Source organism: Melitaea cinxia, chromosome 2, assembly GCF_905220565.1.
Source record: "Melitaea cinxia chromosome 2, ilMelCinx1.1, whole genome shotgun sequence".
Classification (NCBI taxonomy): domain Eukaryota; kingdom Metazoa; phylum Arthropoda; class Insecta; order Lepidoptera; family Nymphalidae; genus Melitaea; species Melitaea cinxia.
In genome coordinates, this window is record NC_059395.1 from 3,599,511 (window position 1) to 3,626,963 (window position 27,453).

At 36.2% G+C, this 27,453-nt stretch overlaps 1 protein-coding gene across 1 annotated transcript; it reads right to left on the reverse strand.

Annotated features, from left to right (window-relative positions):
• On the reverse strand, positions 1-27,453 carry LOC123667107 (solute carrier family 22 member 3-like). Its single transcript, XM_045601090.1, has 13 exons — positions 27,222-27,453; positions 26,791-27,028; positions 19,030-19,278; positions 11,891-12,068; positions 11,328-11,457; positions 11,008-11,136; positions 9,671-9,863; positions 6,755-6,860; positions 4,901-5,133; positions 4,353-4,432; positions 3,409-3,584; positions 414-568; positions 1-64 (listed from the first exon to the last, which is right to left on the reverse strand). The coding sequence occupies exons 1-13, from the start codon at positions 27,451-27,453 to the stop codon at positions 1-3; spliced, it is 2,163 nt and encodes a 720-aa protein (XP_045457046.1).

Genomic DNA, 27,453 nt, shown 5'->3' on the forward strand with positions numbered 1-27,453 from the left:
CTAAGTAATCAACGCTTTTTCCTTTTCATTTTCCTCTTGGTTCTCGTCTATGTCTTCCACTTTTCTAAAAAAAGATTAAGAATAAATTATTTGAAAGCTTAAGCCAATTATATGAATCTATTGTTTTTACGAGTATTAAAAATGTTATTAATTATAAATAAATAAATACTTAATTAAAGACTTAAATTACTGCTAAATTTGGGAACCAAACAACTGATTTTGTTATTTGATATGAATATATTTTTTACGATTAGTCGTAAAATTAAAATAGATAAAACTTAATGTAAAAGCATTGATATGACCTATGTCCTATAGGTCACTTACTAATGAAGGTAGTTTAAAATTTAGTTTAAATATTATTGTGAAGGTCATAAGGTCTTTTTCAAGCGATGTTAGTTTAAGTTATTTCTTACCCGCATAAAGAGTATTTGTTAACAGTTTTCTCTCCCTCCTCTATAGTCTGCGGCATCGGCCGGCCGTTTGTCTCCGGCAACATAACTCCTATAGTACACGCGAATATAGCGGTTATACCCAAAATGAGTAGCGGTAGTGACCGCCATACACGTTCCTGAAAGTAAATTTAACTAAATAAATATCACACACACAACGGCTTTTCAGTAGGGTGAAATTCTGTATGTGGGTGAAATTTGTTGAAATTAGCGAGAATCGAACTAACGACTACTATCGTAACAGCCAGTTGCTTTGACCACTGCACCGGACTCGTCGTTTTAATGTTTAGTCATTAGTGATCACAATAAAAAAAAAAAACTTGAAACAAAAAACCGAGTTTCGATCATCTTTGTAAATGCGCACCTACAATATTATGATCCTCTTGGGGGCGTTAAATCCTTGAGACTAGAATTTAAAATATCGAACAAGTGAAACCTCTTTTCCTTAAATCTCATATATTTTATTAAGTAATCGAATCTTAATATAATATGTTTTAAAAACAAACTTTTGTATTTCCATACGCCCAGTTAGTTTTTGAACACGTAGGTACTAATTAAGTGATTTTTGAACGCACCTTATGAGACTGTTCTAAAAATTCCATCTCACAAGACTTCCTTCTATTCTAAGTCCTTCTCTGTAGAAGCTGTTCGGCTTTGGAACTCCTTGCCGCTTCATATCAGACGCGCACAGTAAATAAACACATTTAAGACGCTTGTAGACGCTCCTTAAACTACCCTTTATCTACTTAATCCTAGTTAATTTCATCGTGAATTCAAACAAAATTATACAACCCATAATATATTTATTAAATAAAATAAATTTAATAACCCATCCATTTGTCTCACTTATCAAGACCCAGATTACATTAGTTAAGTGTATCTGTGTATCAGTATAAATGTTTGTAAGTCACTCATATGTATTATAAGAAATATGTAAGTTAAGTCAATTTTTATTATTTAGATATTTATATAAATATACAATAATATTATTCTATTTGTTAAAAGTAGACCTATGCCTCTCTGTATTCACTGGTCATAATATCCTTCGCAACACGGTTGCCTGGTAGAGATCGCTTTTTAGCGATAAAGCCGCCTATTGTACAAAGCTAAGACTATGTTATGAATCTAAGTATTATTATTATCTAGTAAATTTTTGAAGATCAAGAAAGATCAAATGCCTTCGACCTGTTACAACATCTGAAAAAGCATGACTTGCAAGAAGTGTTTCTAAATGTTAGTATAGGTTTTAGAATTTATTGCACATTACCAACAACATTTGCAAACTGTGAGCGAAGCTTCGGCTACCTGAAAATAATTGAAACCGATCTACTTTCACGAGTTCGTCTATCTGGCCTCTGGAGAAAGCACGCCGCTTTGTGGGACACCAGCAGTAAGGGTCAACCAATTCGATGAGTTAAAATCAGTCGTTACAGACTGCTGACGTCCCGAAAGATATGAGTGAAACCAGTCAATGCAAGTGGGGGAGATGTTAACTGCACGAAGAGTGCCAAGAAGAATGTCATAGTCTACAGAGTTAAAAGTGCTGCTGAAGTCTAACAAAATCATTGCAGTGAGCTTGGTGTTATCCATAGCCCACCGAATGTCACATTCAATAGCGCTCCAACAGTGCTGTGGGAAGGACGGAAACCTGATTGGGAGTTAAGAGTTGGAAATATGGTAAGAATCTAGTTGTTGGTGAACCATAGATTCCAGGACTTTGGATAAAATGGGAAGGATAGATATAGGATGATACTGAGCAGGACAGGAGGGATTTGAGGTTTTAGGTAGTGGAATGACAACTGCTTTCTTCCAGAGCGAAGGAAAAAAATTGTATGACAGTGAGAAGTTAATTATATGCGTGATAACAGATGCGATGTCCTCCAGCACTGGAAGAATCATCTCAAGACTGAGATTGTCACTGCCAATGGCCTTGGTGGAGATAGAGCGGACATCCTTTTTTACCACTTCTGCATTGACTGATTTGAAGAAGAATCGAGGTAGGTCGGTAGGACCTATTCTCCTTACCTTAGTCGGTAGGCCTAACTATTTAGAATGGAAAGGGTGGATGATTTAACATTGGTGTCTAAGGTGAGAGGTGGAATAGTGAAGTGTGAGTTTAAAATATTAGGATCCACTGAGCTTTGAAAAGCATCACAGGGTTTGCCCACTCTTTGCGACCGTAAAAATCTCAAAACTTGCGCTTGGGTAAGATTCTGAACTGAGTTATGAATGTAGCGACGTTCTGCATCCCTAAACATCCTGTTGCAGAGGTTACGTAGAGTTTTATATTTAGATAAATTATCGGCCGTTGGAAATTTTTTATATGCTGATTTGACCCTGTCACGTTTAGCCATGGTCTTTTTAATGACAGGTGAAAACCATTTTATTTATGAAATATTTATTTATGTAGATTATTATTTTCACAAATGGTCACAAAAAATGCTACTCATTTGTTAGTTTTGACGGTCTTTCTCAAACGTTGAAAGCAGGAAGCGCCACTATAAAGTTTTTGCCCCGGTTCGAAAAAATCGTAGATCCGGGACTGTGTAGAGAACATTGGAAATCTTTATTGACCTTTAATGAGCACATGCATAGTGCATACATATGTACATCTTCATTAGTATAAATATAACCATATCTTTACGCATACGCGTAGAATGCAATACACACGCACATATATGCATTTATCGAGGTAAAAAATTTCACTTGCACTTACATTGTCACTGTTACTCACACACAGATAGCCATCCAATCTATCCAAGCACACTAAACTGCACACATGCAAACTCTTAAGATATAGAACCTCACCATGACACTTCCGTCTTCATTCTTTAACTTTTACTTTTATGAGTCCTCTTCAAGAACCTTATTTTTTCTCGCCTGGGTTTCTGTACTTAGTCCCCAAATGGTAGACGCAGTGATAGCTGTTAGGATCTATAGTATACTAAAAGGAGCTCACCGAGTAGACGACGAAGGGCGACACAAGTATGGCGATGTAGCCGCTGACGTGTATGAGCGAGGTGCCGGACGCGCGCACCGGCGTCGGCAACAGCTCCGCCGACCACTGTACCGCCACGTTGTACGCCATGTTGATGAAAAACCGCGCCATGATCGCGAGTGTCACTTGAGGGACACCTGCAACACGATCTCACCTCGTATACTAGATTCGCAGCCTCTCATAAATAGCTATGAGAATTTTGAGTGCATAATCTATATTTTTATGTATACATGGTACATATGGTTCCTATCTATATAAAATAAAAACTCTCGGGCACAGAATGTCAGGATGGCTTTTCGTGCAGGTTAGTAACGATTAGTTTGGTCACGAACCGTCGAATTTCGACGACGACACGCTCTACAACAGCAAAACGAATATTTACTTTAAGGTTACCATCGTACCCTTCGCCGAAGGACTAAGTTCCATCCACACCATTTGGATGCATGGTTTGCGGCCAATGTGCGAGCTTCACGCGCATTCTTTCCGCGCACCTGCAAACTGTGGAATGACCTTCCTCCTGAGGTTTTCCCTGAGCGCTATAATTTGGGGGTTTTCAAGCGTCGAGTGTATAGGCATCTTTTTCCTAAAGGCCGGCAACGCACCTGCAACTCCTCTTATGTTGCAGATGTCCATGGGCGACGGTAGCTGTTTAACATCAGATGGCTTCGTATGCTCGTTTGCCCCCATTCTCACTATAAAAAAAAAAAAAAAAAAAAAAAAGTTACTATCAGTTATGTTGACATAACCATTTGTTTACGTTTCCAAGTTGCAGTAAAGAGAATAGCTAAGTCCTTGAGCCTTGGTTGATAAATTTTTTAGAATCTTATAATATTCGATAAAATCTCATATTTGATAGTAAAAGTTCTGAGAAATTAAAAACAATGGTAATCAAAACTTTAGTTTACCTTTAGGAACAAATACGGCAATTAAAATAAGTATTCCAGACATCGCCATCGGCCCACACGTGAGGTTCCGTCGACCATATCTGTCAATTTAAATGCATTATTAGTAAAGAAATAAACAAATATATAGGTATGTTTTTTTGTAAGGTCGAGATATTTCCTAAGTCGGACTGCTCCAGATTTTGGGCAGGATATTTCCTGCTGAGCTTTACCTCAATAAAATAGATCACAGCTTAATATTATTGCTCTTAAGCAGTATTGTGTTCCTGTGATGAGTAAAGTGACTCCTGGGTAGGATTAGGGGCAATGTCGGCAACGCGCTTGGGATGCTTCTGGTATTGTGGAAGTCTATAGGTTACGGCAATCGCTTAACATAAGGTGAGCCGTACGCTTGATTGCCGACCTAATTGTATGTAAAAATAACAAACGTTTCAATCTCAGAAAATCTCGTAAAGCTCCTTGTATAACGAGGACACGTTTAGGATCTCGGGAAACACAACGTGATTCTGAATGGCACATGACACGTGGCATGCATTCGATGAAGAACTTACTTGTCGAGGATGTAGGCTACCAAGGTGACGGAAGGTATCTCAGTTGCGGAGGTGAGAGTGAAGGTGATGAAGAAGTCCAGCCCGAGACCCTCCGACATGCGCACCAGGCCGTCGAAGATGAGCGCACACGCCATGTATACGAGTACCATGAGAATCATCACCTTCCTCAGAGGACCGCTGCGGAACAGGTCCCAGATCGACTCGTTTGTTTGCCGCGTTTGACTTGCGGAGACCTTGACGTAAAAAGGTAATTTAACTTTATTGACGTTTGCGTACTATATTGGTTTTTGAAATTAAAAGCAGGCTGGCGGCACCAATCTAACCAGTCGCACTGAATTTTTTTTATGTATAACCACCACCGATCTTAGATTACTTTTAGAGAAAAGTCTACACAAAAAAGATTAACCTATACAGTATAAATATAAAGTATTTTTATTCCAAAATTGGTAATATATAGTTCTGACAAAAATTAAAGATACGAAAGTTATGGTTTACTAGAGGCCGCCCTACGACAGATTGTCAATGATACCTTGTACACTTTTCTTAGGGATAAATTTTGTACTCAAAACTTCAGTGGAGATCCCATTTGTTATCCATGAAGCAGATCCGTAGCATTCCCGTTGCTACTGCGAATTAAAATATTTTAGCTATTTCTATTGTGTTATATCTTACGATCTGTTAATGTTGGGCTACAGTTATAAAAACTGTATTTATTTTGCAATAAAGGGCTATTCGTGGCATTTAAGATCTTGGAGCTCGAGTTTCCTTGCGGGATGTTTTTTATAAGGAAATATTAACAATTGCGTCGCAATATATTTATAATAATATTATGTGTGTTCACAAGAATATTGATTGTTTTGATATAAATAGTAATAATAGCAGTGTAAACACGAGAGGGAATAAAAAAATTGTAACTCCAAGTTTCCGACTGAGCAAAGTAAACGTCTTTTTTCTGGCTTATTGTATTCGCATGTATAATAAAACCAACAAATAATTTTGCAATCGTTTCAACATAAATTTAAAGTTTTTATTATAAATAAATTAATAGATAAAGCCTACTAGCCGGTGCAGGACTACAAAGTTGATAAAGATGTGTGGACTTAGTGACGCTATATTTCATGCAAGATATTAATAATCATTACATAGTATAAAACAAAGTCGCTTCCCGCTGTCTGTATGCTTAGATCTTTAAATCTACGCAACGGATTTTGATATGGTTTTCTTTAGTAAATAGAAATGATTTCAGAGGAAGGTTTACATATATAATACATACATAATAATATAATAGAGAAACTCTGATAGTTATAGAGATTTCTAATGTGATGTCGTAAATAAACAATTCTTTTTGCGCCTACATTACAAATATTTATTTGGCAGCAGCGTCTTCGGTGCGACAAAGCCAGTCATGCGGTCACCAATCCGCCTGCCCAGCGAGGTGACTATGGGCAGCACACATGTGTTCACGCCATTTTTGGCGCGAACTTGTGGAGGCCTATGTCCAGTAGTGGACTGCGAAAGGCTGCTGTGATGAAATAGACGATTCGAATGTGCTTTTGAAGCTTATTTGAAAAAACGTTTTTTTGATTTGATTTAAACACATTCTAGCTACGTTAGGATTTAGCCAGTAACATCCCACTGCTGGACATAGGCCACTTTCTCCATGTAAAACAAGGGTCGGATCTTTATCCACCACGCTGCTCCTCTCCGCGGAATGATGGGGAGACCCGCAAGGACAGACAGCCAGACCGGAAAGAAATATCTGTATAAATACATACAGATACCTATCTATCCCGAGCACCTCTACACAAGAGTGATGGCTATGTAATGTAATAAAAGTAATTTTTATATTCTTACGATAAACTCATCCATGACGTCCTCTGGTATTTTTGTTCCGTTCACTTTTTCGAATCTATTCAGAACTTTAACGGCATCATTGATTCGTCCACGAGACGCGAGCCACCTGGAAAGTACAAAAGGATTTCAGTCTTAAGCATTTGTTTGTGTTGAGGTAAATTAACTTACCGCCTAGGCAGTTAAATAATTTCAGATAACAGAAATGACAGACAGAATTATTTGATAAATAAAAATCGAATAATAAATAAAAACAATTATATACACACAAGTATAATAACATGTCTAAATGGGTTCGAAAATTTTTGTATGGAGCCTGGCATATCTAGCTGCCGCCACCTTGATTTTTTTCAAAATTTCCGAGCACGATAAAAGTGATATATTTGGATAGAGGACACTTATACAAACAAAAAATGTTATATAACATGGTATCCTAAAGTGTCACGTTTCCGAGATATTTGGAAGTAAAGATCGCCATTTGTGTCCAAAGGCGATCATTGAAAATCGACTTAGGGGAGAACCGGGAATGATGTCTCACTTTTTGAAATAGCCACATAATTTTGAAAATATGATTTTTATACGAATAATTTTTATTAATGTAGCTAGCTCAATCTTTTATGTTGAATTATTACTATTCTTTTTTAACCTACCCAATGCAGATTAAGCAGAAATTAGCTTTTCGTGAACCCTTTTTTTTGAGGATAGATGCGTACCTATATGGATAGTTGCCCCACCATAAAAATAGTGAATAGGATAGATGACCTTTTAAACCGTGTAAACGAAAAACCCAAACCAAATGTTAGGTAGTTCTACTCCTAAAACATCGATTGTCTCCAAGAAACATGGGCCATAGTAAAGAAAAACATTTTGTGTTTTTTTTTTAATATCTTTTAATTGTTATAATTAGAATATAATTTTTATATCACACAGATTACTATACCTAATAAAATTTTTAAAGCTTTTGTTTAACTAAAATATAAATTCTTAAGTTTCAACATGATATGTATATATATATATACAAATTTAATTAAATTTTACAAGCATTCATTCAACAAAAGTATAATATTCTTAATTGTTGGTCTAAAACATTCATATCAAGTGTCAACATGCACATTGCACAATCATACTTTCTCATCGAATGCTGACTAGGTTTTCTATAGTCCAAGAACATACTCGAGCTCGCATTCCTTCCTTTCTTTTATATTTTCGTGGCATAGTTCTGCTAGAATTAGTAAAACATCCAAACATAAATATACGTAAAGACATAAAAAATATAACAGACACAAAAAAAAATTAAACATATAAACTTACTCTGTATATGGTGAATGAAGGTATAGATGCCCCTAAGGGCACCTATACCTCAAAAAATCAGGGCAACTATCCTTTGTGATTGGGATAGATGCCCACGTATTTTTTAAATAAATTATAAACAAAATAGCATCTATTTACAACTATATGCAGACTCAATGACCCAGTATAGTGATAAAAAATATAACGGAATTTATTACTATTTATAAAATTATACAACGTTAAATACTAAACTTTAAAACTTTGACGTGTTTCTAAATTTCGCCACGGAGACAATTACACATACGAGCCAAACGCGTCCTTGCCACACGAATATCTGTGGGTATCTGAGGTACGGGGCAGGGTTCGCCAAACCGATTCATAAAGGTAACCGTTTGAAACGGTTACCGTATGAATCGGATACCGATTGAAAAGGTTACCGTTTTATTTCGGTTCCAAAACCGTAATAAAACGGTTACCGATTAAACTGTAATACCGAAATATAACGTTATGTATTTCGGTTTTAAATGATTCGGAGAAGTAACAGAGGGTGACAAAATCTGTGAGCCATCGTTTAAAATGAAGAATCTGTAATGTTCCTTTGCATTTATTGATAATGCTTGGTTCTTCATAAGACTGGCTTCTTTAACTATTAAAGTAATTAAGTTTTTTGTTTTGAATTATTCGTTATATGCAATGTAAACATTAACGCGAAAAAGAGATGAAAACTTGCTCGCGCCACGCCCGGGGCCTGTCGTCTATCACAAATAAATAAGTTTTAAGTAAAATCACGCAACACACGGGAGCGAATGAGATAGAGATATGGTGTACGTTCGGACCGCAATCCGAGCTAGCGCAGCGCAGCTACAAGAACGGGAATTGCCCGCTTAAACTTACGACGCGAACGTTATGCCTACTACCGGTTTATTTCGATACTGTATTACCGATATGATTCGGTTACCGAATGATTCTCTTACCGTTATTTTGATTCGATAAGTACCGTTTTATAAAGGTAAATAACCCATACCGGAATATCCCTGGTACGGGGTGCCTTCGACTCCTACTTATGCGATTCATTTTTATTTGTGAGTTCGGTATGTTAGGTTTTTAGAACATGAGGTATCTATCCCACTGCGGCATCTATCCCGGTTTTACCATACAGATATACCAAATCATTAAAATATTAGCAGCCCCCAACTATATTTAGCTATTAATATGTTTGCAACTACATATAAAAATATTGATTGTTATAAACAAAAGCTAGATATGCCACAAAGGTTCGTACCCCTTTTTCTACTTGAAGATGACAATTTAACACCAAGTCTGTCTAAAAATCACAATCTATCACATACGTATTACGACGAAACACTTTTAAAACAATTACCATATTTTTTTATTCAGTCCTACTCATCTACAAATGCTTCAGGATCTCTACACTTACCTCCATGCCGAGTTATTCTTTTTCATCTCCTCTTTATGATTGAAGCTGTTTGGAACAGATCGCTCTTTTAATGATAACACCGCCTTTTGTACATGTTTATGTTTTTCCTTCATACTAACCTCTATTTCTCTCGATGCAAAAATGTCCTCTCTTATTGTAAAATAAAGCATATTTGTATTGTATTGTATTACCTAGCGCTTTCCGGCACAGTGAAGGGTACGAAGGCGACCACCAGCATGGGCAAGGAGGTGACCCAGAGCAGTTTCCTCCAGTCGCCCACCCACAGCGCCACCCACGGCAGCACCAGGCCGCCGCAGCCGAAGTACAGCGCTATGGACATGTTCGCGACCCACGTGCGGTGCCGCGGACCCACGTACTCGAGCACTGGAGATTTGAATTAAAGAGGATACTATCAGACGACCAACGGTATAACCTATAAAGAGTAATGTCGCTCAAGCACTGAGGGATTATCATCATCATCATCATTTCAGCCTATTGCAGTCCACTGCTGGACATAGGCCTCCACAAGTTCGCGCCAAAAATGCGTGAACTCATGTGTGTTGCCCATAGTCACCACGCTAGGCAGGCGGGTTGGTGACCGCAGGGCTGGCTTTGTCGTACCTTAGACGCTGCTGCCCGTCTTCGGCCTGTGTGTTTCAAAGCCAGCGGTTAGATGGTTATTCCGCCATCAGTCGGCTTCTTAAGTTCCAAGGTGGTGGTACTGTATTATCCCTTAGTCGCCTCTTACGACACCCACAGGAAGAGAGGGGGTTGCTATATACTTTGATTCCGTAGCCACACAGCATCACTGAGGGATATGGGATCGAATATTATTACTAAATGACTAGCGGTATGGTCTAAGAACCGAACCTAGTCTATTCTGTACGTTTCATACTATCAAGACGGATTAAACTTTCTTATTATCTTGATGTTGCGATATTCAATTTAATTAAAATAATTTATATAGTCAGTCCAGATTTTTTTATGGCAACCCATTTTTAAAATATTGTCTTATATACTAAATTTATTATAAAGTATGTTTTATTATATTATCAGCTCGGCGAAGATCGACTTAGGCTCGGATCTTATAATATGTGATGTCTTCGATCATATAGACTTCTAGCATACTAAAATAAAAAGTGTCTGTATTGGTTTTGAATCAGTTCACGCGTAGAATTTCGCGTGTTCTATTAATGTTAATAATAATAATTGTTTGATTGTTGCAAATAATGATAGATTACGACGTTACATTAAATGGTCATAAGGAATGCGACTGGTTCAAACGATGGGTTGATGTTTCGTTCGCAAATTTTCATTAAATTTCTATTGTAAGAAAGTGTAAGGAACACTTTCTTATTCAGCAACTCATATGCGACTCCTACAGTGCACCAGTAAGTGATCACTTATTATTAATAGTTCATCAATTTTGTATTTTAACACTTCATCTACATCTATTTTATAATAACACATGGCATCGTCTTTTTCAAAGTGTGTGCAGTGATTGAACTATTCGTAACATTCAATTTACCTAAAATGTACAAGGTCATGAAACAGCTGTCGTACGACGTTCCCACGATAAATCTTGCAAAAGCAAAATCCCATAGACCCGTCGTGTAGATACTCGCTATGCCGCCGACGATAGCCATTGCGTTGGCACCTAAAAATAAAATTTAAAAATGTTTACTCTGTTCCAAAATCACCTTATTTGCGAACGAAGTTTAAATTTCTTCCTGTCGTATTTTCTACTACCCTCAAAAAAGTCATAGACTTTTTCAAACTTTTCCAGACGTATTTAACCGTTGTCATGCATATATGCATGCGGTGACACGGGAGTAAAATGTTTCTTACCAATCATAGCCGGGACTCGGCCAAAGTAGTCCGCCGCCCAGCCAAAAAATATCCCACCAACGAAGGAGCCCGCGAAGAAGATGGTCTGTGTGAGGGGTATATTGCCTGCATTTTCACAAACCCACCCGCGCTGTAATGGAAATATATAGATTTATCTTATTTGTGGCGAGATTTTAGGCACGAATATGCTATAAAATAAATACATTAGAATAGTTGGCTAGTCTTTAGATTAAGAGCCGTCATTTTGAAGTTAGTGATAGGTTAGTTTTTATTTATTTATTTTTTGTCACGAAATTATGCCGATAAACGGTCAAATTTTGAACTTAGATAATTCGACGGCTCTTAATCTAAAGACTTAACGAATACTTGAAAGCTAAAAATAGAGCAATAGCCCTAAATATTGAAATGGTCCCCTAAAAAGAAGATATTCAAATTATCGAAATTAAGCTGTACGCAGATATATTAAAATGTAGTAAGAAGGGTTTCGTATCAAAAGAAAATTTGCTTTGTATAGTAACGTTAGAGTGGGAAATATTCAGTGGTGTTAGTTGCAAAAGTCTCACCTCACTAACTACCGTCGGATAGGGGATATCCTTGAACTCAAACTCCCAGCCATCCTTGCAGGGCATGGTGGGCGTGTTTGGTGAGACGCTGTTGTTGATCAGCACATGGGTCCAGTTCACGTTGTACATCAGGCAGCGCTCCCAGTCGTCCCCCGTCCCTGGCGCCGTAAGATTACGTCTGTAATGGTTTAAATCGTCTGACGGTCTTCTATTTTTTTATTGGACTATTTTCTTTATCTCATATTGCATTGTGAGGAATAATAAGAAGTAACAACGTGATCTGGTCTATGAATGTAAGAAAAATCAAAAAATACCGATTTTATGTACAGGTGTACCATCACTAATTTGTACGCATTGTAGACGTCAATTTTTTTTCTTTGCATAGTTTTTTAGTATAATTCACACTACATTTTTCGTCAAATTATTACTCAAAGTAGCATACTAATATTTACAGCAGTAGCATACTTTCGCTTAGTATTTGAATTCGTGATGTTATGTTATCTTAGGTTTATTATACGAGTCCGGGGCGAGGTGGCGAATGCTAGCGCAACTCCATCTCGCCCCACCCAGGCGGTTGGCAGACTGCTCACATGTGGTGGTTTTTCAGTCAGTAGGAATCTGATATAACTCTCTAGCGCCCCCGCGCTGGAGGGTATACATGATGGATTTTCCCAACGTGAAAAAAAGGTACGAGTATTGTGCTACACCTACATCACTGTAAATTTTTGGAGGAGCGTTAAAGCTGTGTCTTGTGAACAAGTTCAGAGCGTTGTGACAATAAAGCATTAAAATAAAATAAAAATCTTCGTACCGTGAAAAAAAATTTTTTTTTGATTCTATCTAATTAGCTTCAGTTAAGCCTCATCATTACAGCCTATACAGTCCACTGCTGGACATAGGCCTCCACAAGTTTACGCCAAAAATAATGTGAACTCATGTGTTTTGCCCATAGTCATCACGCTGGCCAGGCGGGTTGGTGACCGTAGTACTGGCTTTGTCGCACCGAAGACGCTGTTACCCGTCTTCGGCCTGTGTATTTCAAAGCCAGCAGTTGGATGGTTATCCCGCCACCGGTCGGCTTTTAAGTTCCAAGGTGGTAGCAGAACTGTGTTATCCCTTAGTCGCCTCTTACGACACCCACAGGAAGAGAGGGTGTGTGGCTATATTCATTAATACCGTAGCCACACAGTACGTCTATGCCCTAGAAACTAAAACTCGACCTTGTTTGATAATTTTACTGATATTACAAGTGATTATATTTTATCTTTGATAATATCTCCGTGTAGATACTTGTCTTAACACTTGATATGGTTCCCGCTAAACCAAGGACGAAACAGCAAATTGTGTAATAATGTAAATTATATTACAACGCTTCATTCTTCAGATATAATAACAGAGTAGTACCCCCAACGTACAAGGCAGCGTTCGCTATTTTTAGAGATATTTATTTTGAAGGTATTTGTAAAATAAAACTGTGCGGCAACTTATATTGATTCCCCACCTTTACACCTTTCCTCTCTACGAACATTCACATTTTACTTCATTCCTTTTTCTTGCGAGGCAGCGTCAAGACGCCTAGTTAATAGTAAGTGTACTTGCTAGTCGTCATAATGCCGAAACGTACGGCTGAAGAAAAAATTGATAAATACATGAGAAAAATTAGAAAGTTAAATAAACGTGTTAGAAGAATAGTGACGTCGTCGTCAGAATCGTCGGACGAAAATAAAGGTAAGAAATAATTTTAAACATAAAGTGATTGTCACTTTAAGCCTGGGGGTTTCTCAAATTCTTTAGTGCCGTAGCCACACAGCACATTATTACACAGCGTTTTATTTTTAATATCGAGCGATAATACAATGCCCCCCTCTCTTCCCGTGGGTGTCGTAAGAGGGGACTAAGGGATAACAAGGTTCCACAACCACCTTGGAACTTAAGAAGCCGACCGATGGCGGGATAACCATCCAACTGCTGGCTTTGAAATACCAGGCCGAAGACGGGCAGCAGCGTCTTCGGTGCGCCAAAGCCCGTACTGCGGTCACCAACCCGCCTGCCCAGCGTGGTGACTATGGGCAAAACACATGAGTTCACGTTATTTTTGGCGTGAACTTGTGGAGGCCTATGTCCAGCAGTGGACTGTATAGGCTGTAATGATTAAAAATACGCATTAACACGTATTATTCCTGGGGATTGGCTATGCCCAATACGATGGCTCATGCTTGAAATAAGAATTGACATATTTATTTATTCTTATCAGATGAATACTCTCCGGCTGTGAAGTCAGTGATATCGGTACCGATAGATTTACGGGAAATAGAAAATGAGGAAGCGTTGGAGCTATCTAACAATGATACGGATATACAAGTATCAAATCTTGAATTAGAACCAGAATTACTTCAAGCACTAGGAAATGACATTATAGAAGAACCCGAGTTTGGAGAAAGCATTCATGAGGATTTGGCCAAGCGTTGGTTGCCTATTATTAAAAAAGGTTTGTCCAAAGAAACAAAAGAAAAGTTGAACAAGGAATACCTTGTTCCTGAAAATTTTAAGTTTCTCAGGCCACCAACTTTAAATACCGAGATTACTTCAGCTCTAGCGAAGACTGTCAAATCCCGCGATAAGAAATTAAAAAACAATCAACAGCAGCTAGCTATGGGCATAACATCTGCAAATAAAGCTTTACTCTTGTTGCTGTCGAATGGTGACAAACTGGTGGCATTAAAACATCTTAGTAACTGCTGTCGAATTTTATTAGACCTTCATGCACTCGAAACAAAATGGCGTAGAATACTGGTTACGATGTCACTAGACAAATCATTTCAACGAATTGTTCAAGACTCTAAAAGAGATGATACATTATTTGGAAATGATCTATCTGAAAAAATTAAAAATTCAAAGTATTCTGAAAAACCAAGTTCACAATTTAAGAAAACACAGCCATTTAAATCTTTCCCTACTCAAACATACACCCGATCAGTAACAATTGGTCAGGGAAACGCCTTCAGACCTCGTCCCTCAACGAGCCGGGGAGGGGGGCGAGGTGGCCAGAAGGGATCTGCCCCATCTCCACAGCGGCAACAACCAGCGTCAACGGCGAGGTCTTCGTACCAGAGCACGACCAGGAGTCGTGCCCCAACGCGGCGATAATCCAGTTACATGCAGGCCGAGTTCAAACTTTTTACAATTTTTGGTGTGATATTACATCAAATCGATTAATCTTGGATTGGATTAGACATGGTTATAAAATACCGTTCGATAAAAAAGTAACACAATTAAATGTTCCTAAGCTTTCAGTATTAAATGATAAAGATTATTTTCTTATGAACAAATCAATATCTAAACTAATTAGTTTGATTAGGAGCAATTTCGCAATGCTCATTTAAAACCGGCCAGTTTTTATCTAAGACCTTTTTTGTCCCAAAACCTAATGGAGATAAAAGATTTATACTTAACCTAAAACCTCTTAATAAATTGATATCAAAAAGTCATTTTAAAATGGAAGACCATAGAACGGCGTTAAAATTATTTTAATAATCCGCCAACCCGCATTGGAGCAGCGTGGTGGATTAAGCTCTGATCCTTCTCCTACATGGGGAAAGAGGCCTATGCCCAGTAGTGGGATATTACAGGCTAAAACGTAAATCACATATAACAATATTCAAAGTAATCAAAATTATATTTTAGAAGTTTTTACCGATGCGTCAAGATCCGGTTGGGGCGCATATTGTAATAATATGCGTGCAAATGGCGGATGGACGAATAAAAAAAAAAAGAGAAACGTATTAATTACCTTGAGTTAATAGCAGCTTTTTTAGCAATAAAAAGTTTTGCAAAATCACATTATAATTGTAATATTCTTTTACGTATTGACAATACCACGGCTCTTAGCTATATCAATCGTATGGGGAGTATACAACATCCTCATTTAAATGATTTAGCAAGAAACATTTGGCAATGCTGCGAGGCGCGTAATATATGGTTATATGCATCTTACATTAATACTCGCGATAGTAAAGAAGCTGATTTTGAATCTAGAAAAACAAATCCTGATACAGAGTGGGAATTGTCAGATAAAGCCTTTCAGAAAATTATTATAAAATTTGGGAAACCGGAAATTGATTTATTCGCCTCTTCGCACCAACGCCAAATGTAACATTTTCATGTCATGGAAACAGGATCCAGACGCCATAGCGGTAGATGCATTCACAGTAAACCGGAGAAATTATTATTTTTACGCTTTCCCACCATTTTCAATGATAATGAAATGCTTACAAAAAATTTTAGATAATGAGGCAACTGGTATATTGGTTTTTTCTTATTGGCCATCGCAACCGTGGTTTCCTCTATTACAAAGTATGATAGTGTCTGAAGTTCTATATTTTAAAAAGGATAATAATCTTTTGATGTCTTGTTATAGCGAGATCGACCCATTACACCAGCAGCTTACCCTGGCTGCAGCGAGGCTCTCAGGTTACCCTTCTCCCGGCAAAGTATCCCTCCAGAATCCTTTGACTTAATGTTATATTCATTAGCTGACAATACAAAAAAGCAATATAACGTTTGTTATAAGCTCTAGTGGGAATGTTGTTATGGTTTTAATGTAAGTCCTTTAGACGATTCCGTTAGTAAAGTTTTGTCTTTTTTAACGTGTCAATTTAATAAAGGTGCTTCATATGGGACAATTTATAGTCACCGATCCGCGCTGTCTTTATTATTTGGTAGCTACATCGGAATAAATGAATACATAAAACGATTTTTAAAAGGTGTATATACCCGACTAGAAAAAAGGTCAGGCTCAACCAGATCATGTATCTATCCTGATTGGACCGGATCAGGATAGAATGAGGCATGCCGTATCAGGCAAGCCCTATCAGGACCAGGTCTGGTCCAGACAAGGATAGCCTGATGTAAAATATAATTAGGTATGGTAAGGCATACTGGATCAAGACCCGGTCCGGTCCAGATCAGGATAGCCTGATGTAAAATATAATCAAGTATGGTTAGGCATATTAGATCAGGACCCGGCCCGGTCCAGATCAGGTTAGTCTGAAAGAAATTACGCGAACTGAACCTGAATCGCGCTATTAATGTTTTTAATCGCACTTAGTATATATACAGTTATCAGGACAGTCTAGCAGGGACTCCATTTCTACACAGTGGAGCAATCGTAAGTAATAGGAAATAGTTAATTAGTAGATAATTATTAGAAGTTAATAAATAAAATTTAATAAATAATAATAATTCATTAATAACATAAAAATAAATAAAAATAATTAATATCTAAATTTAAAACATCAATAAATAATACATTAGAAGAAATAAACGGAAACAAATATCATAATAATTATGTTAAGTTATAATAATTATGTAAGTTAACATATCAATAATATCAATTCGCTTTTTTTTAACCGACTTCCAAAAAAGGAGGAGGTTCTCAATTCGACTGTTTTTTTTTTTTAAATGTATGTTACCTCAGAACTTTTGACCGGGTGGACCGATTTCGACAATTTTTTTTTAATCGAAAGGTGATGTGTGTCAATTGGTCCCATTTAAATTTATTTGAGATCTAACGACTACTTTTCGAGTTATATCTAATAATGCGTTTTTACTTGACGCTTTTTTCGTCGACCTACGTTGTATTATACCGCATAACTTTCTACTGGATGTACCGATTTTGACAATTCTTTTTTTGTTAGAAAGGGGATATCCTGAATTTGGTACCATGATAAGGAAACCAGGATCTGATTATGGGATCCCAAAGAAATCGAGGGAAACTCTCGAAAATCCGCAATAACTTTTTACTGGGTGTACCGATTTTGACAATTTTTTCGTCGATCTACGTTGTATTACTCGTCGATGAAATTGAAGTCGGTTTTTTTTCGTTTGTGAGCAAATACAATTATTTTTGTTAAACAATTTTTTCAAGAATATACATTCGTGTTTTTTAAAAGGAACGGACCGAACCGGCTGATCAGGATGAGATGAGATTTCCTCATCTGGACCCGATCAGGAAATCTCATCTCATCCTGATCAGGTCCAGACCAATCATCTGCGTTACATACCTTATCTAGTCCTGATCAGGCATGCCTGGTCCGGTCCTTCTAAGGATGACGAAAAAATTTCTACTCGGGTAGACAAAAACCGATTAAAATTAAATATTCTAATACATGGGACCCGCAAATTGTCTTGCAATGGATATCAAAGTTAGGCGCGAACACAGAATTATCAACTTACTTAACAAAAAACTCTACTTGCTCTTTGCACGACACAAAGAGTAGAAATATTATCATTAATAAAGTTGAATAACATCAACTTTTATTCGGATGGAATTAAAATAATTATTACCGACCACATTAAAACTTCTGCAGTAAATAGACCAGAACCAGTTCTTTGGTTACCGTACTTTAAAAGCAGTCTATCTATTTGTCCAGCTACCGCTATTATAGATTATATTTCTCGTACTAAAAGCTTAAGAAAAACTATTAATGCTGATAATTTAATTTTAACTAGTAAAAAACCGTATAAAACTGCTTCATCCCAAAGCATTAGTTGTTGGATAAAACAGGTGCTTTCTGTAAGTGGCATTGATATTTCTGTGTTCGGGGTTCATAGTACGCGACATGCGTCAACCTCAACAGCTAGAGCTGCAGGTGTTGATATAGAGTTGATTAGAAAGTTCGTTTGATCATATATTATATAGACATCAATGGCATATTACAATTATTTTTATTTTATAAAAAATACAATTACCCACATCAAAAATCACTTTTTATAATAAACTTGCAGTTTTGCTTCTAATTACAAATATAGCAAAGTCAAAAGGAGTCAAACAATTCTTAAACAGTACTTCCGAGGCACGATGGGAAGGCCCACGAGGACAGACATCCAAACCGAAAAAAGTATTTGTACAAATACAAAAATATATATCTCGAGCGGGAATCGAACCCTCAAACCGTCGGTGTTTTAGGCGACTATTCACACCACTACACCAAAGCGGTTGTTATTCTAATAGAAATTCTACAATCCAATTTCTTATTTGAACAAAATATTTTTTACGGCTGTTTAAATTTAATTATACAGTTATATAAGATATAAGGATCAGTGAGTTCATTTATCAGTAAATGAAAGTTGAATATTACCTGATTTCAACATCCAAATGCTCAATTTCCGGCACTTTGCACCAGTGCCGCTGCGGAGTAGCAGTGATGAACATCTGCACAAAGTAGACGAAGGCAAAGAAAATGCCAAATGGCATCATGCCCAGGAACAACAGTTTCTGGTAGCGGCCGAACTCGCCGACGTACGTGAGGACATTTTCCAAAGCATCACTGTCGTCTTGATTCTTCTTGTTGAGTTCTTCTTTGATGTCCTGGACAAAAAAAAAGATACTATTCACGCCATCAAAATGGAGCTTAGCTCTTAAAGAACGAAGTTCAACGGCTGAGCCTTTTTTAACAATTTAAGATCTATACCAACAGTATTATATATATTGATACGCTATGGTTATGATGTTTGCCTCCCTTTTTAGAAAAAGCATAACAATTATTCCACATAAATTATATATTATTTTATAGATAATTGCTTGCTATACCGGCAACAACAAATAAAAAATTTATTATTGCTTTTTTCTTGTAAATTAATTAATTATATATATATAGCGACTTTAATTTTGAAACAACGTCAACATGATTGACGGTTGATAATTTTATTACTTATTCAGTGCGAATTATTCGCACGGGTATTGCTAGTAGAAAAATAATAGTTTAGTTGTTTATTTGTATGAACTAGTTTGATGACAGATGTAGGTATTAGATTTTGATAATTCAATTTCGCTTAAGAAAGTCCATGTGTTGTGCAAATTATAGGGCCTTGTACACATCATGCTACGACTACATATGCAGAAAACGCAAATTATCACCTAATAATATTTGATATATGCATCATGTCAAGAAAAATAATTATGTATTATATTCGCGTTGGCGCGAATCTGTCAAAATTTAGATGGTTCAGCAAAACTTAAAGTTATGTAATATTTAACTAGCCATCTAGCGTGGTTGTGCAAGGGTAGTATATAAAATGATTAGCATATAATATTCTTAGCGACAGCGAGGTGTGTATCGGGACTGGTCACATGAAGCGAATCCTGTCATCAGTAAGGAACGCGTTTTTTTTTGCACACGATACTTGTTGATTTGCGATTTCCTAATACGTTCACATAAATCTCGTGGAGTTATCATAATATTAGGATTATCATAATCTGCAAAATAATCTTAACGTGACTAAGCTATTTAGAATATTGATAAAGATTTATTTATTACAGTATTGTACATGATATTTATATCTTTATAATGATATTGCAAATTTTTTCGTAAAACTATAAAAGAGAATAATTTCACAATACTTTGTTTGTAGAAATATTATATACATTAGGTATAAGATTCCATTAATTGCAATCAGTAAGCATTAATCATGTACGCAAGTAGATTGGTTAAATAAAAAAAAGAAACATTAAGTACCTATATTGTAAAGAAATACAATAATTGTGTTTGCAGGCAAACGAAGAAAAACCGACTTCAATTACATTGACAAGTAATACAACGTAGGTAGACGAAATAATAATCAAGTTAATACGCATTAACAAAGATTACGAAAGTTGTAATCAGATCTCGATGAAATTTAAATGTGTCGCTTTCGATTAAACTAATCATCAAAATCGGTACACCCAGTAAAAAGTTATGGGGATTTCGAATTTCCCTCGATTTCTCTAGGATCCCATCATCAGATTCTGGGTTCCTTATCATGGTACTACACTAGGGATATCTCCTTTCCAACAAAAAAAGAATTATCAAAATTGGTTAATAAACGACGAAGTTATCCCCGAACATACATTGAAAATTTGAGTTTATTTTTGAGAATTGGACTGAACAATCAAATACCGTTATTCAAATAATATGAATCACGTCAGTGCTTGAGAAAAATTCGTTTTGAATATTTGTTATAATATTAGTTCATTCTACATATTTAAGTAGATAAATAAAAACGAATCTCTGAAATGTCCAAAAGTAAGAATAAAACAAATAATAAAAAATAAAACAAATCCATAACCGTCGTGTGAGCCAGTCATAAAGAAATATATACTTTTACTATAAATATTCCATGTCTACTGTAGTGCAATTACTACAACGACGTATCAAGCAACAACTTTTTCACGCGGTTCTTCAATCTTGGATTTACATGCCCATGATACACTATCTGATATTACCTGATACGTTTAATACAATTTTGCAATAAATATATTTGATACTAGCTGTGCCTGCGACTTCGTCCGCGTTTTGGGTATAAAAAATGCGCTAAATCGGATAAGCCGTTTCTGAGATTAAGGTGCACAAACGCACAGACAAACAGAGAAAAATTCTAACAATTATTGTTTTGGGTGCTATTTGCGTTGATAAAGATACAATAATATTTTTTCTTGTGTATGTTCCATGTACAGACAGACAGCGATCCTTTACATTTTTTATTATATGTATCGATGAAAGAGCAATAATACAACTTGTATTTGTTATACACATATTAACAACAGCGGTGTCATAACTGCTAAAATCTCATATAATTTGATAAGAAAAATGTTTTGTTTTTTCTATTGAGGCCGTGAAGAGCGAAAACTGATATTTTGTTTCTAACAGTGTTTCTTGTAAAGACATCGATCGGTTACACTTTTGTTGTATGTATGACGTAGATTGAAGACCATAAAAGAAAACGTATATATAGTACTAGCTGGCCTCGCAAACTTCGTACCTCGTAACTTTTTTTGTGAATATAATAATTATTTATATCAAAATAAAATATAACTTATCTTTCAAGTTGGATCAAAGTGCAAACGGTTTGCAAATTTGAATAAAATCGGTTAAGTAGATTAGGAGTCCATCGCGAACAAACAACGTGAGGCGTAATTTCTATGTATGAAGATGTACCTACCTAGTATGTTTTGGAATGTCGATTGAAAAAATTACTTATCACTTGATAATGGACCTTAGATAACAAAAGATAGTTGCATACTAACCCAATAGCACAATTGGCTAACAGAGATAAGAACAGACAGGTTGTAAAGAACAATCAGACAAGAAAAATAAGCTTGTATTATTTTATTTATCCATCCACGTGATAGGATTTAAAACTAGCGAATAGCCGTGATTCTGCCTGTATTGCTGAATATTGAGCTTAATTACTATGTAGGCTACTATATGTATATGTTATTTTTACACATATATTCTGGCGCGAACTTGGGGAGTCCTATGTCCAGCAGTAGACTGCAACAGGCTGAACTGACTGACTGACACATGTATTAACTATTACTATTTAATTTATAAATTACTATAACATATATATTTATTTAACAGAACATCCACACAATATACGTTATATACGGAGGATTTGACATTAGCTCTTTCTTTCGCGATTTTTATACTGATATCTAATTTGTCATTATAAAAGAATGATCTAGAAAAACTTTACCGCGCATAATCAAGAATGTTGACAAGGGCTAGTGAGACGTAATTGTGTGATACAAGAGATTTAATTTCTAAAAGCCATTAAGCAAACAATTGAACTGGGATTTAAATGTTAATTACTAAATTATTGCTAAAAATATTTTGTAAGTATTATGTGTTGATAAGCGCTACTTCCGCCTATATACTGTCATGCAGTTTGGCAGGCTAAGAAACTGTTACCGCCGGGGCGAGGTGGCGAATAGCGCTACCCCATCTCGCCCCATCCAGGCGGACGACTGCTCACACGTGGTGGTTTTTTTAGTCAGTAGGAGTCTGACATAACCCCATGGAGCCCCCGCGCTGGAGGGTATCCATGATGGATTTTCCCTACGTAAAAAAAGGCTAAGAAACTGTAAGAAAGTATTTGGTCCAAATAAATAATTTTATTATTATGTGACTAGATGTCACTCCACCCGCTTAATATATAATAGATATATATATTATAATAAATACTTATATAAATAATATATTAAATTTACTTATACTTACATATTATATAAATATAAGAGGTAGTATAATATTAAATATAAACGGGTGGAGGAATACGCCCCGGCAGGGAGATCAAACGGCCGGGGGTTAGGGCTGTAGACTGAGAAACCGGCGGACAATCCTAGCCGAGTCAAGTAACATCGCCTTCTGCATCCTGGCTGGAAGCGAATCGTCCCGGATCTCCAGTTGCCTCAGATGGTGAGCGAGGCTAACCGGGATATAACCGTTGGCAGATATTACAATAGGATATAAATTATTATTATCATTATTTTAAAACATATATTGCTGCTGCAATAATTGATGCTTAAAACATTTTATATGAAACGAGCTGATCCGACATGAGCCGAAATTTTATTTTTTTAAACGTAATTTTTTTTCTTTCAAACAAACACAGACTTGCTCATAAAGATTTTTTTAATACGAACTAAGTAAAAAATATAATTTAGAAGACTTAGATAGATTTCAACATATCCAGTACTTTTTCTGTGATACGCGCACAACGGCATGAGATGTCATTTTATTAACATAGGACTCGAAAAGGACTCGAATTCATTATACCATTATTTATTTAAATTTAAAAAACTTACTTTCAATACACAAAAAATCGTGGCGTAATCCCATATCTGCTATTTGTGCTACGTTGATGAAACTTCTTGTACGAGTGTAACAAAACTTTAAAAAAAAGTTTTAGGAAAAATTTAATGTAGATATCAAAACAAGGGATAACACACAGTTCCGCTACCACCTTGGAACTTAAAAAGCCGACCGGTGACGGGATAACCATCCAACTGCTGGCTTTGAAATACACAGGCCGAAGACGGGCAGCAGCGTCTTCGGTGCGACAAAGCCAGCCTGCGGTCACCAACCCGCCTGCCCAGCGTGTTGACAATGGGCAAAACACATGAGTTTACGCTATTTTTGGCGTAAGCTTGTGGAGGCCTATGTCCAGCAGTGGATTGTTTAGGCTGTAATGATGATGATGATGATGATGATGATCAAAACGTGTAGGCAGGTCAACGTTACCGTCTCTCAAAAGAAAAAAAAAATACACACATTTTATAAAAATCATAACTCAAAACAAGGAATCACTGAACGGCTTTGCTTAAATTAATCGATAAGAATTACTAACGAATTGTGAATAAAGAAAGCAACTAACCTTGTCAACCTCGAGCTTAGATACATCATTGAGTATCATTTTGAGATCACGCTAATCCCACCAAAACACACAACCACCATACATGTACGCCTATAACTAAATGTTCATTGAGCAGATATACCGATAAATTTAAGTTATGCCAGATAAAAAACATTATTTTGCGTTATCATCACACGACTTGAAAAAATTTGGGGTGTTAGAACAAAGTCGTGGACGGAAAACAGTTCGATGTTTAAATACACGTAAAAAATATCTTATACCTACTATTAAACGATCAGTCCTTGTATATATATATATAATTTGAATTTCGGAAATGGCTTCAACGATTTTGAAGAAATTCGTATGCAGGAGATTTCGGGGAAGATAAATAAATCTAGCTAGGATTCATTTTTAGAAAATGTCGTTTTATCCCAGATTTTAGACAGTGAAAAAATGGCTATAAAATCGTTAGAATACGAAGGTAAATTTCACACTTGCCAATAAAGTTGTAATAACTCATGTGGGAAATCGGACGGTCACGATCGACCGATGAGACCACTGTTCAAATCCTCAAATTTTCAGATCGATCTTTTTTTCTTTGTTTTTCTAATTGCACTCCTTATTGGAACGAAGTTCCTTACGGTAGGCTTGACATTTGGCTGGGCGAGCGAACTGAAAAAAATGTGATACTAAAACCGTAAGAAAAATATATAACGGAAGTGACGTAATATCAGTCACACGACTGTATAATATGACGTTTGTAAAACTAAAATATTACTAGTAAACTTTGTTTAAATTATTAATGTAATTTTATACGGTCGACAAAAATAAATAAAGACGTTTTTTTATTTCACTTAATAGTTTGAATAATAATAATAATTTTTTAAATTTATTTTAATTTATTTTATTTGTTATTTTCTAAAATAATAAATTTCCTAAATACTTTTATGTACTTAATTAAAAACCAATCAACAAAATTTAAAAAAAAATCAAGAACTAGAAAATATATATAAAATTAAATTATTATTTTTTTTCAAATTGTGTTGCTTCTATACTATCCGAAGGAACTTCGTTGCTACCTGGTGTCCCATGACACCACATAATTTTTATTTAAATAGCCAATTCTTATTTTTTATTATTATGTCGGTAAAATCGAAAAATATTATTCATATTTTATCATTATTATTTTTTTATTTTTATTTTTTATATTTATTTATATTTTTTAGTATTATCGGTAAAAAAATATTATTCATATTTTATAAATATGTAATTCGTATTTTAATATGATTTCCAAAAAAGACGATTTTCTAAGAAGGTAAAAGCTAAGCTCGGTCACCCAGGAAAATAAAATATATTGATAACTAGCTGTGACCTCGTCTGCGTGGAATTTAACAATAAAAAGTTACTTATAAAATAAATACATTTCTAAAATAAAAGTAGCCCAAGTTACTTCTAATTACATCAGCTATTTGCCAGTATGAGTCCTGTTCAAATCGGTCAAACCTGTTCAAAGATTAGCTGGAACAAACAGACAAACAGACGAAAATTGTAAAAAAAAATTATTTTGATATATGTAGCGTGTGTACGGTCGGCCAAAAAAGTAGTGTAGTTTTGATTTAGTTTCCTGGTCATCGAAAACTACAAGAAGACAAGATACGTTATCAAAAGAGACATATAAATGACTAACCTAATTGATTAGTATTCATACGTGATCATGACATTTTAAACTCTATTAGGTATAAATAATATCATCACGATGATGATGAATATCGTTATCAATAATCAGATAATGGCGGCAATAGAAGTTGTTAGATCGATTTGCAAGAAAACTAATCTTTATCACAAACGGTATTATTTTTTTATTTATTTTGTTTCACACATAGTCCATATCATAATGTTAGTATTACAAAAACAACTTACATCTAATGTTAGTAGATCAATATAAATATAAATAGAAGCAAATAAAAATATCAAATAACAAATAAAATCAATAAAAAGTAAAAGTAATAGCTATCTGGTGTAACGTATATTTTTATTGTTTGTTCATTCTCTTAACAATTATTTCGTTCGTCGAGTTGCTATTCTTCATTGCTAGGCGTTTCGCTATTAGCGTGTTTCGTGTATTTGGGCTGCGGAAGCAGTCGTTGGTGGGGTTCGCGAGTAGATTAGGCTCAGCTGTATAAGTGCTGGTGCTGTGCGGCTCCTTCCTTTTCCGTTGTCTTCAGCCTCAGTCAGGTTCAGAGTGCGATTTTGTTGGGGTCCTAGGCGTGGCGGACACGTGCGGTGCCGTTGTTGCCAGTGATACCACGTGGCCATATGTTGTGAGTTAGCTGCTAGGATCCCAACATCTACGATAAAGAACTGAGCAATATTTTTTAACCCCGGCTGACATCGTGATGGAGATGGTGTCGTAGAGTTTGGACAACTGAACTCGAGAGACTGGCGGGCGATCATCCAGGGAGTTTCTGCGGAGCCGCGTGTCACGGAGACCAGCTATGATAAGTGACCACAATTAACCTTCACCCACGTGTCAGAAATAATTCGAACCCGCAGTGTAGTTAAATTAATATTAGATTAATCAAAAATATATTTTGGTCCATAGTGTAGATTTAAAATAATTTCGGGTTGTGTTAAACTCGTTCGTTAATCCATAAACGGAAGATGTTGTTACCATTATTAGTATCTTCATAGTTGTTACCTTCACACTACCAGTACACCTTGCAAACCTTCGGGCCAGCATTTTGCAGCGCACGGCCAGCGCCTTGCGCTCTCGCTCCAAATCCTCATTATCACTGAGGTTGTCCGAAACCCAGTGACCCAGATATTTAAAACGTTCTACTCTATTTAAAGCAACACCTCCAAGATATAAATGTGGCACATTCGCATAGACTTTCTTGCCGGCCTTAAAGACTAGGAATTCACTCTTTTTCGAGTTGTATCTGAGTCCCTTGGGCTTCAACAAACCTTTCACAAATCCGCATTAATTTGCGCAGTGCACCTATTATAGATGGACTTAACAGTACCATATTGTCGGCGTAACTGATGTTATTTACGCCCACATGACAGCCAATGTTGCTATTTCTAAGCTTATCAAGCAGCCCGTTCTTATACAGATTAAATAAACGAGGCGAGGTCAAGCCCCCTTGTCTCACCCCACTGTCCAACCCGTACATTTCTGAGTGCGTGCCCGCCCACTTCACAACATTCCGTTGGTTGTAGTACCAGTATTCCAGGATAGATACAACCTCGCAGGATATATCAGTCTCCTTCCTTAACTTTGTCCAGAGCACATCATATCTTATTGTGTAAAAGCCTTTGATAAATCCAGAAAACAGGCATAAACTGGAGTTTTTTTGGCTGTATAGTACTGTACAGTCTGCTTGAGGCAT

Bases quoted from the DNA above. Each gene is read 5' to 3' on its own strand.
- LOC123667107 (XM_045601090.1), bottom strand. From the start codon at position 27,453: ATGCCTCAAGCAGACTGTACAGTACTATACAGCCAAAAAAACTCCAGT. The intron at 6,861-9,670 runs GTAATACAATAC...TGTACTTTCCAG, and splicing joins ACTGTGCCGGAAAGCGCTAG to GTGGCTCGCGTCTCGTGGAC. The intron at 3,585-4,352 runs GTAAACTAAAGT...ATCGTGTTGCAG, and splicing joins TGCCGTATTTGTTCCTAAAG to GTGTCCCTCAAGTGACACTC.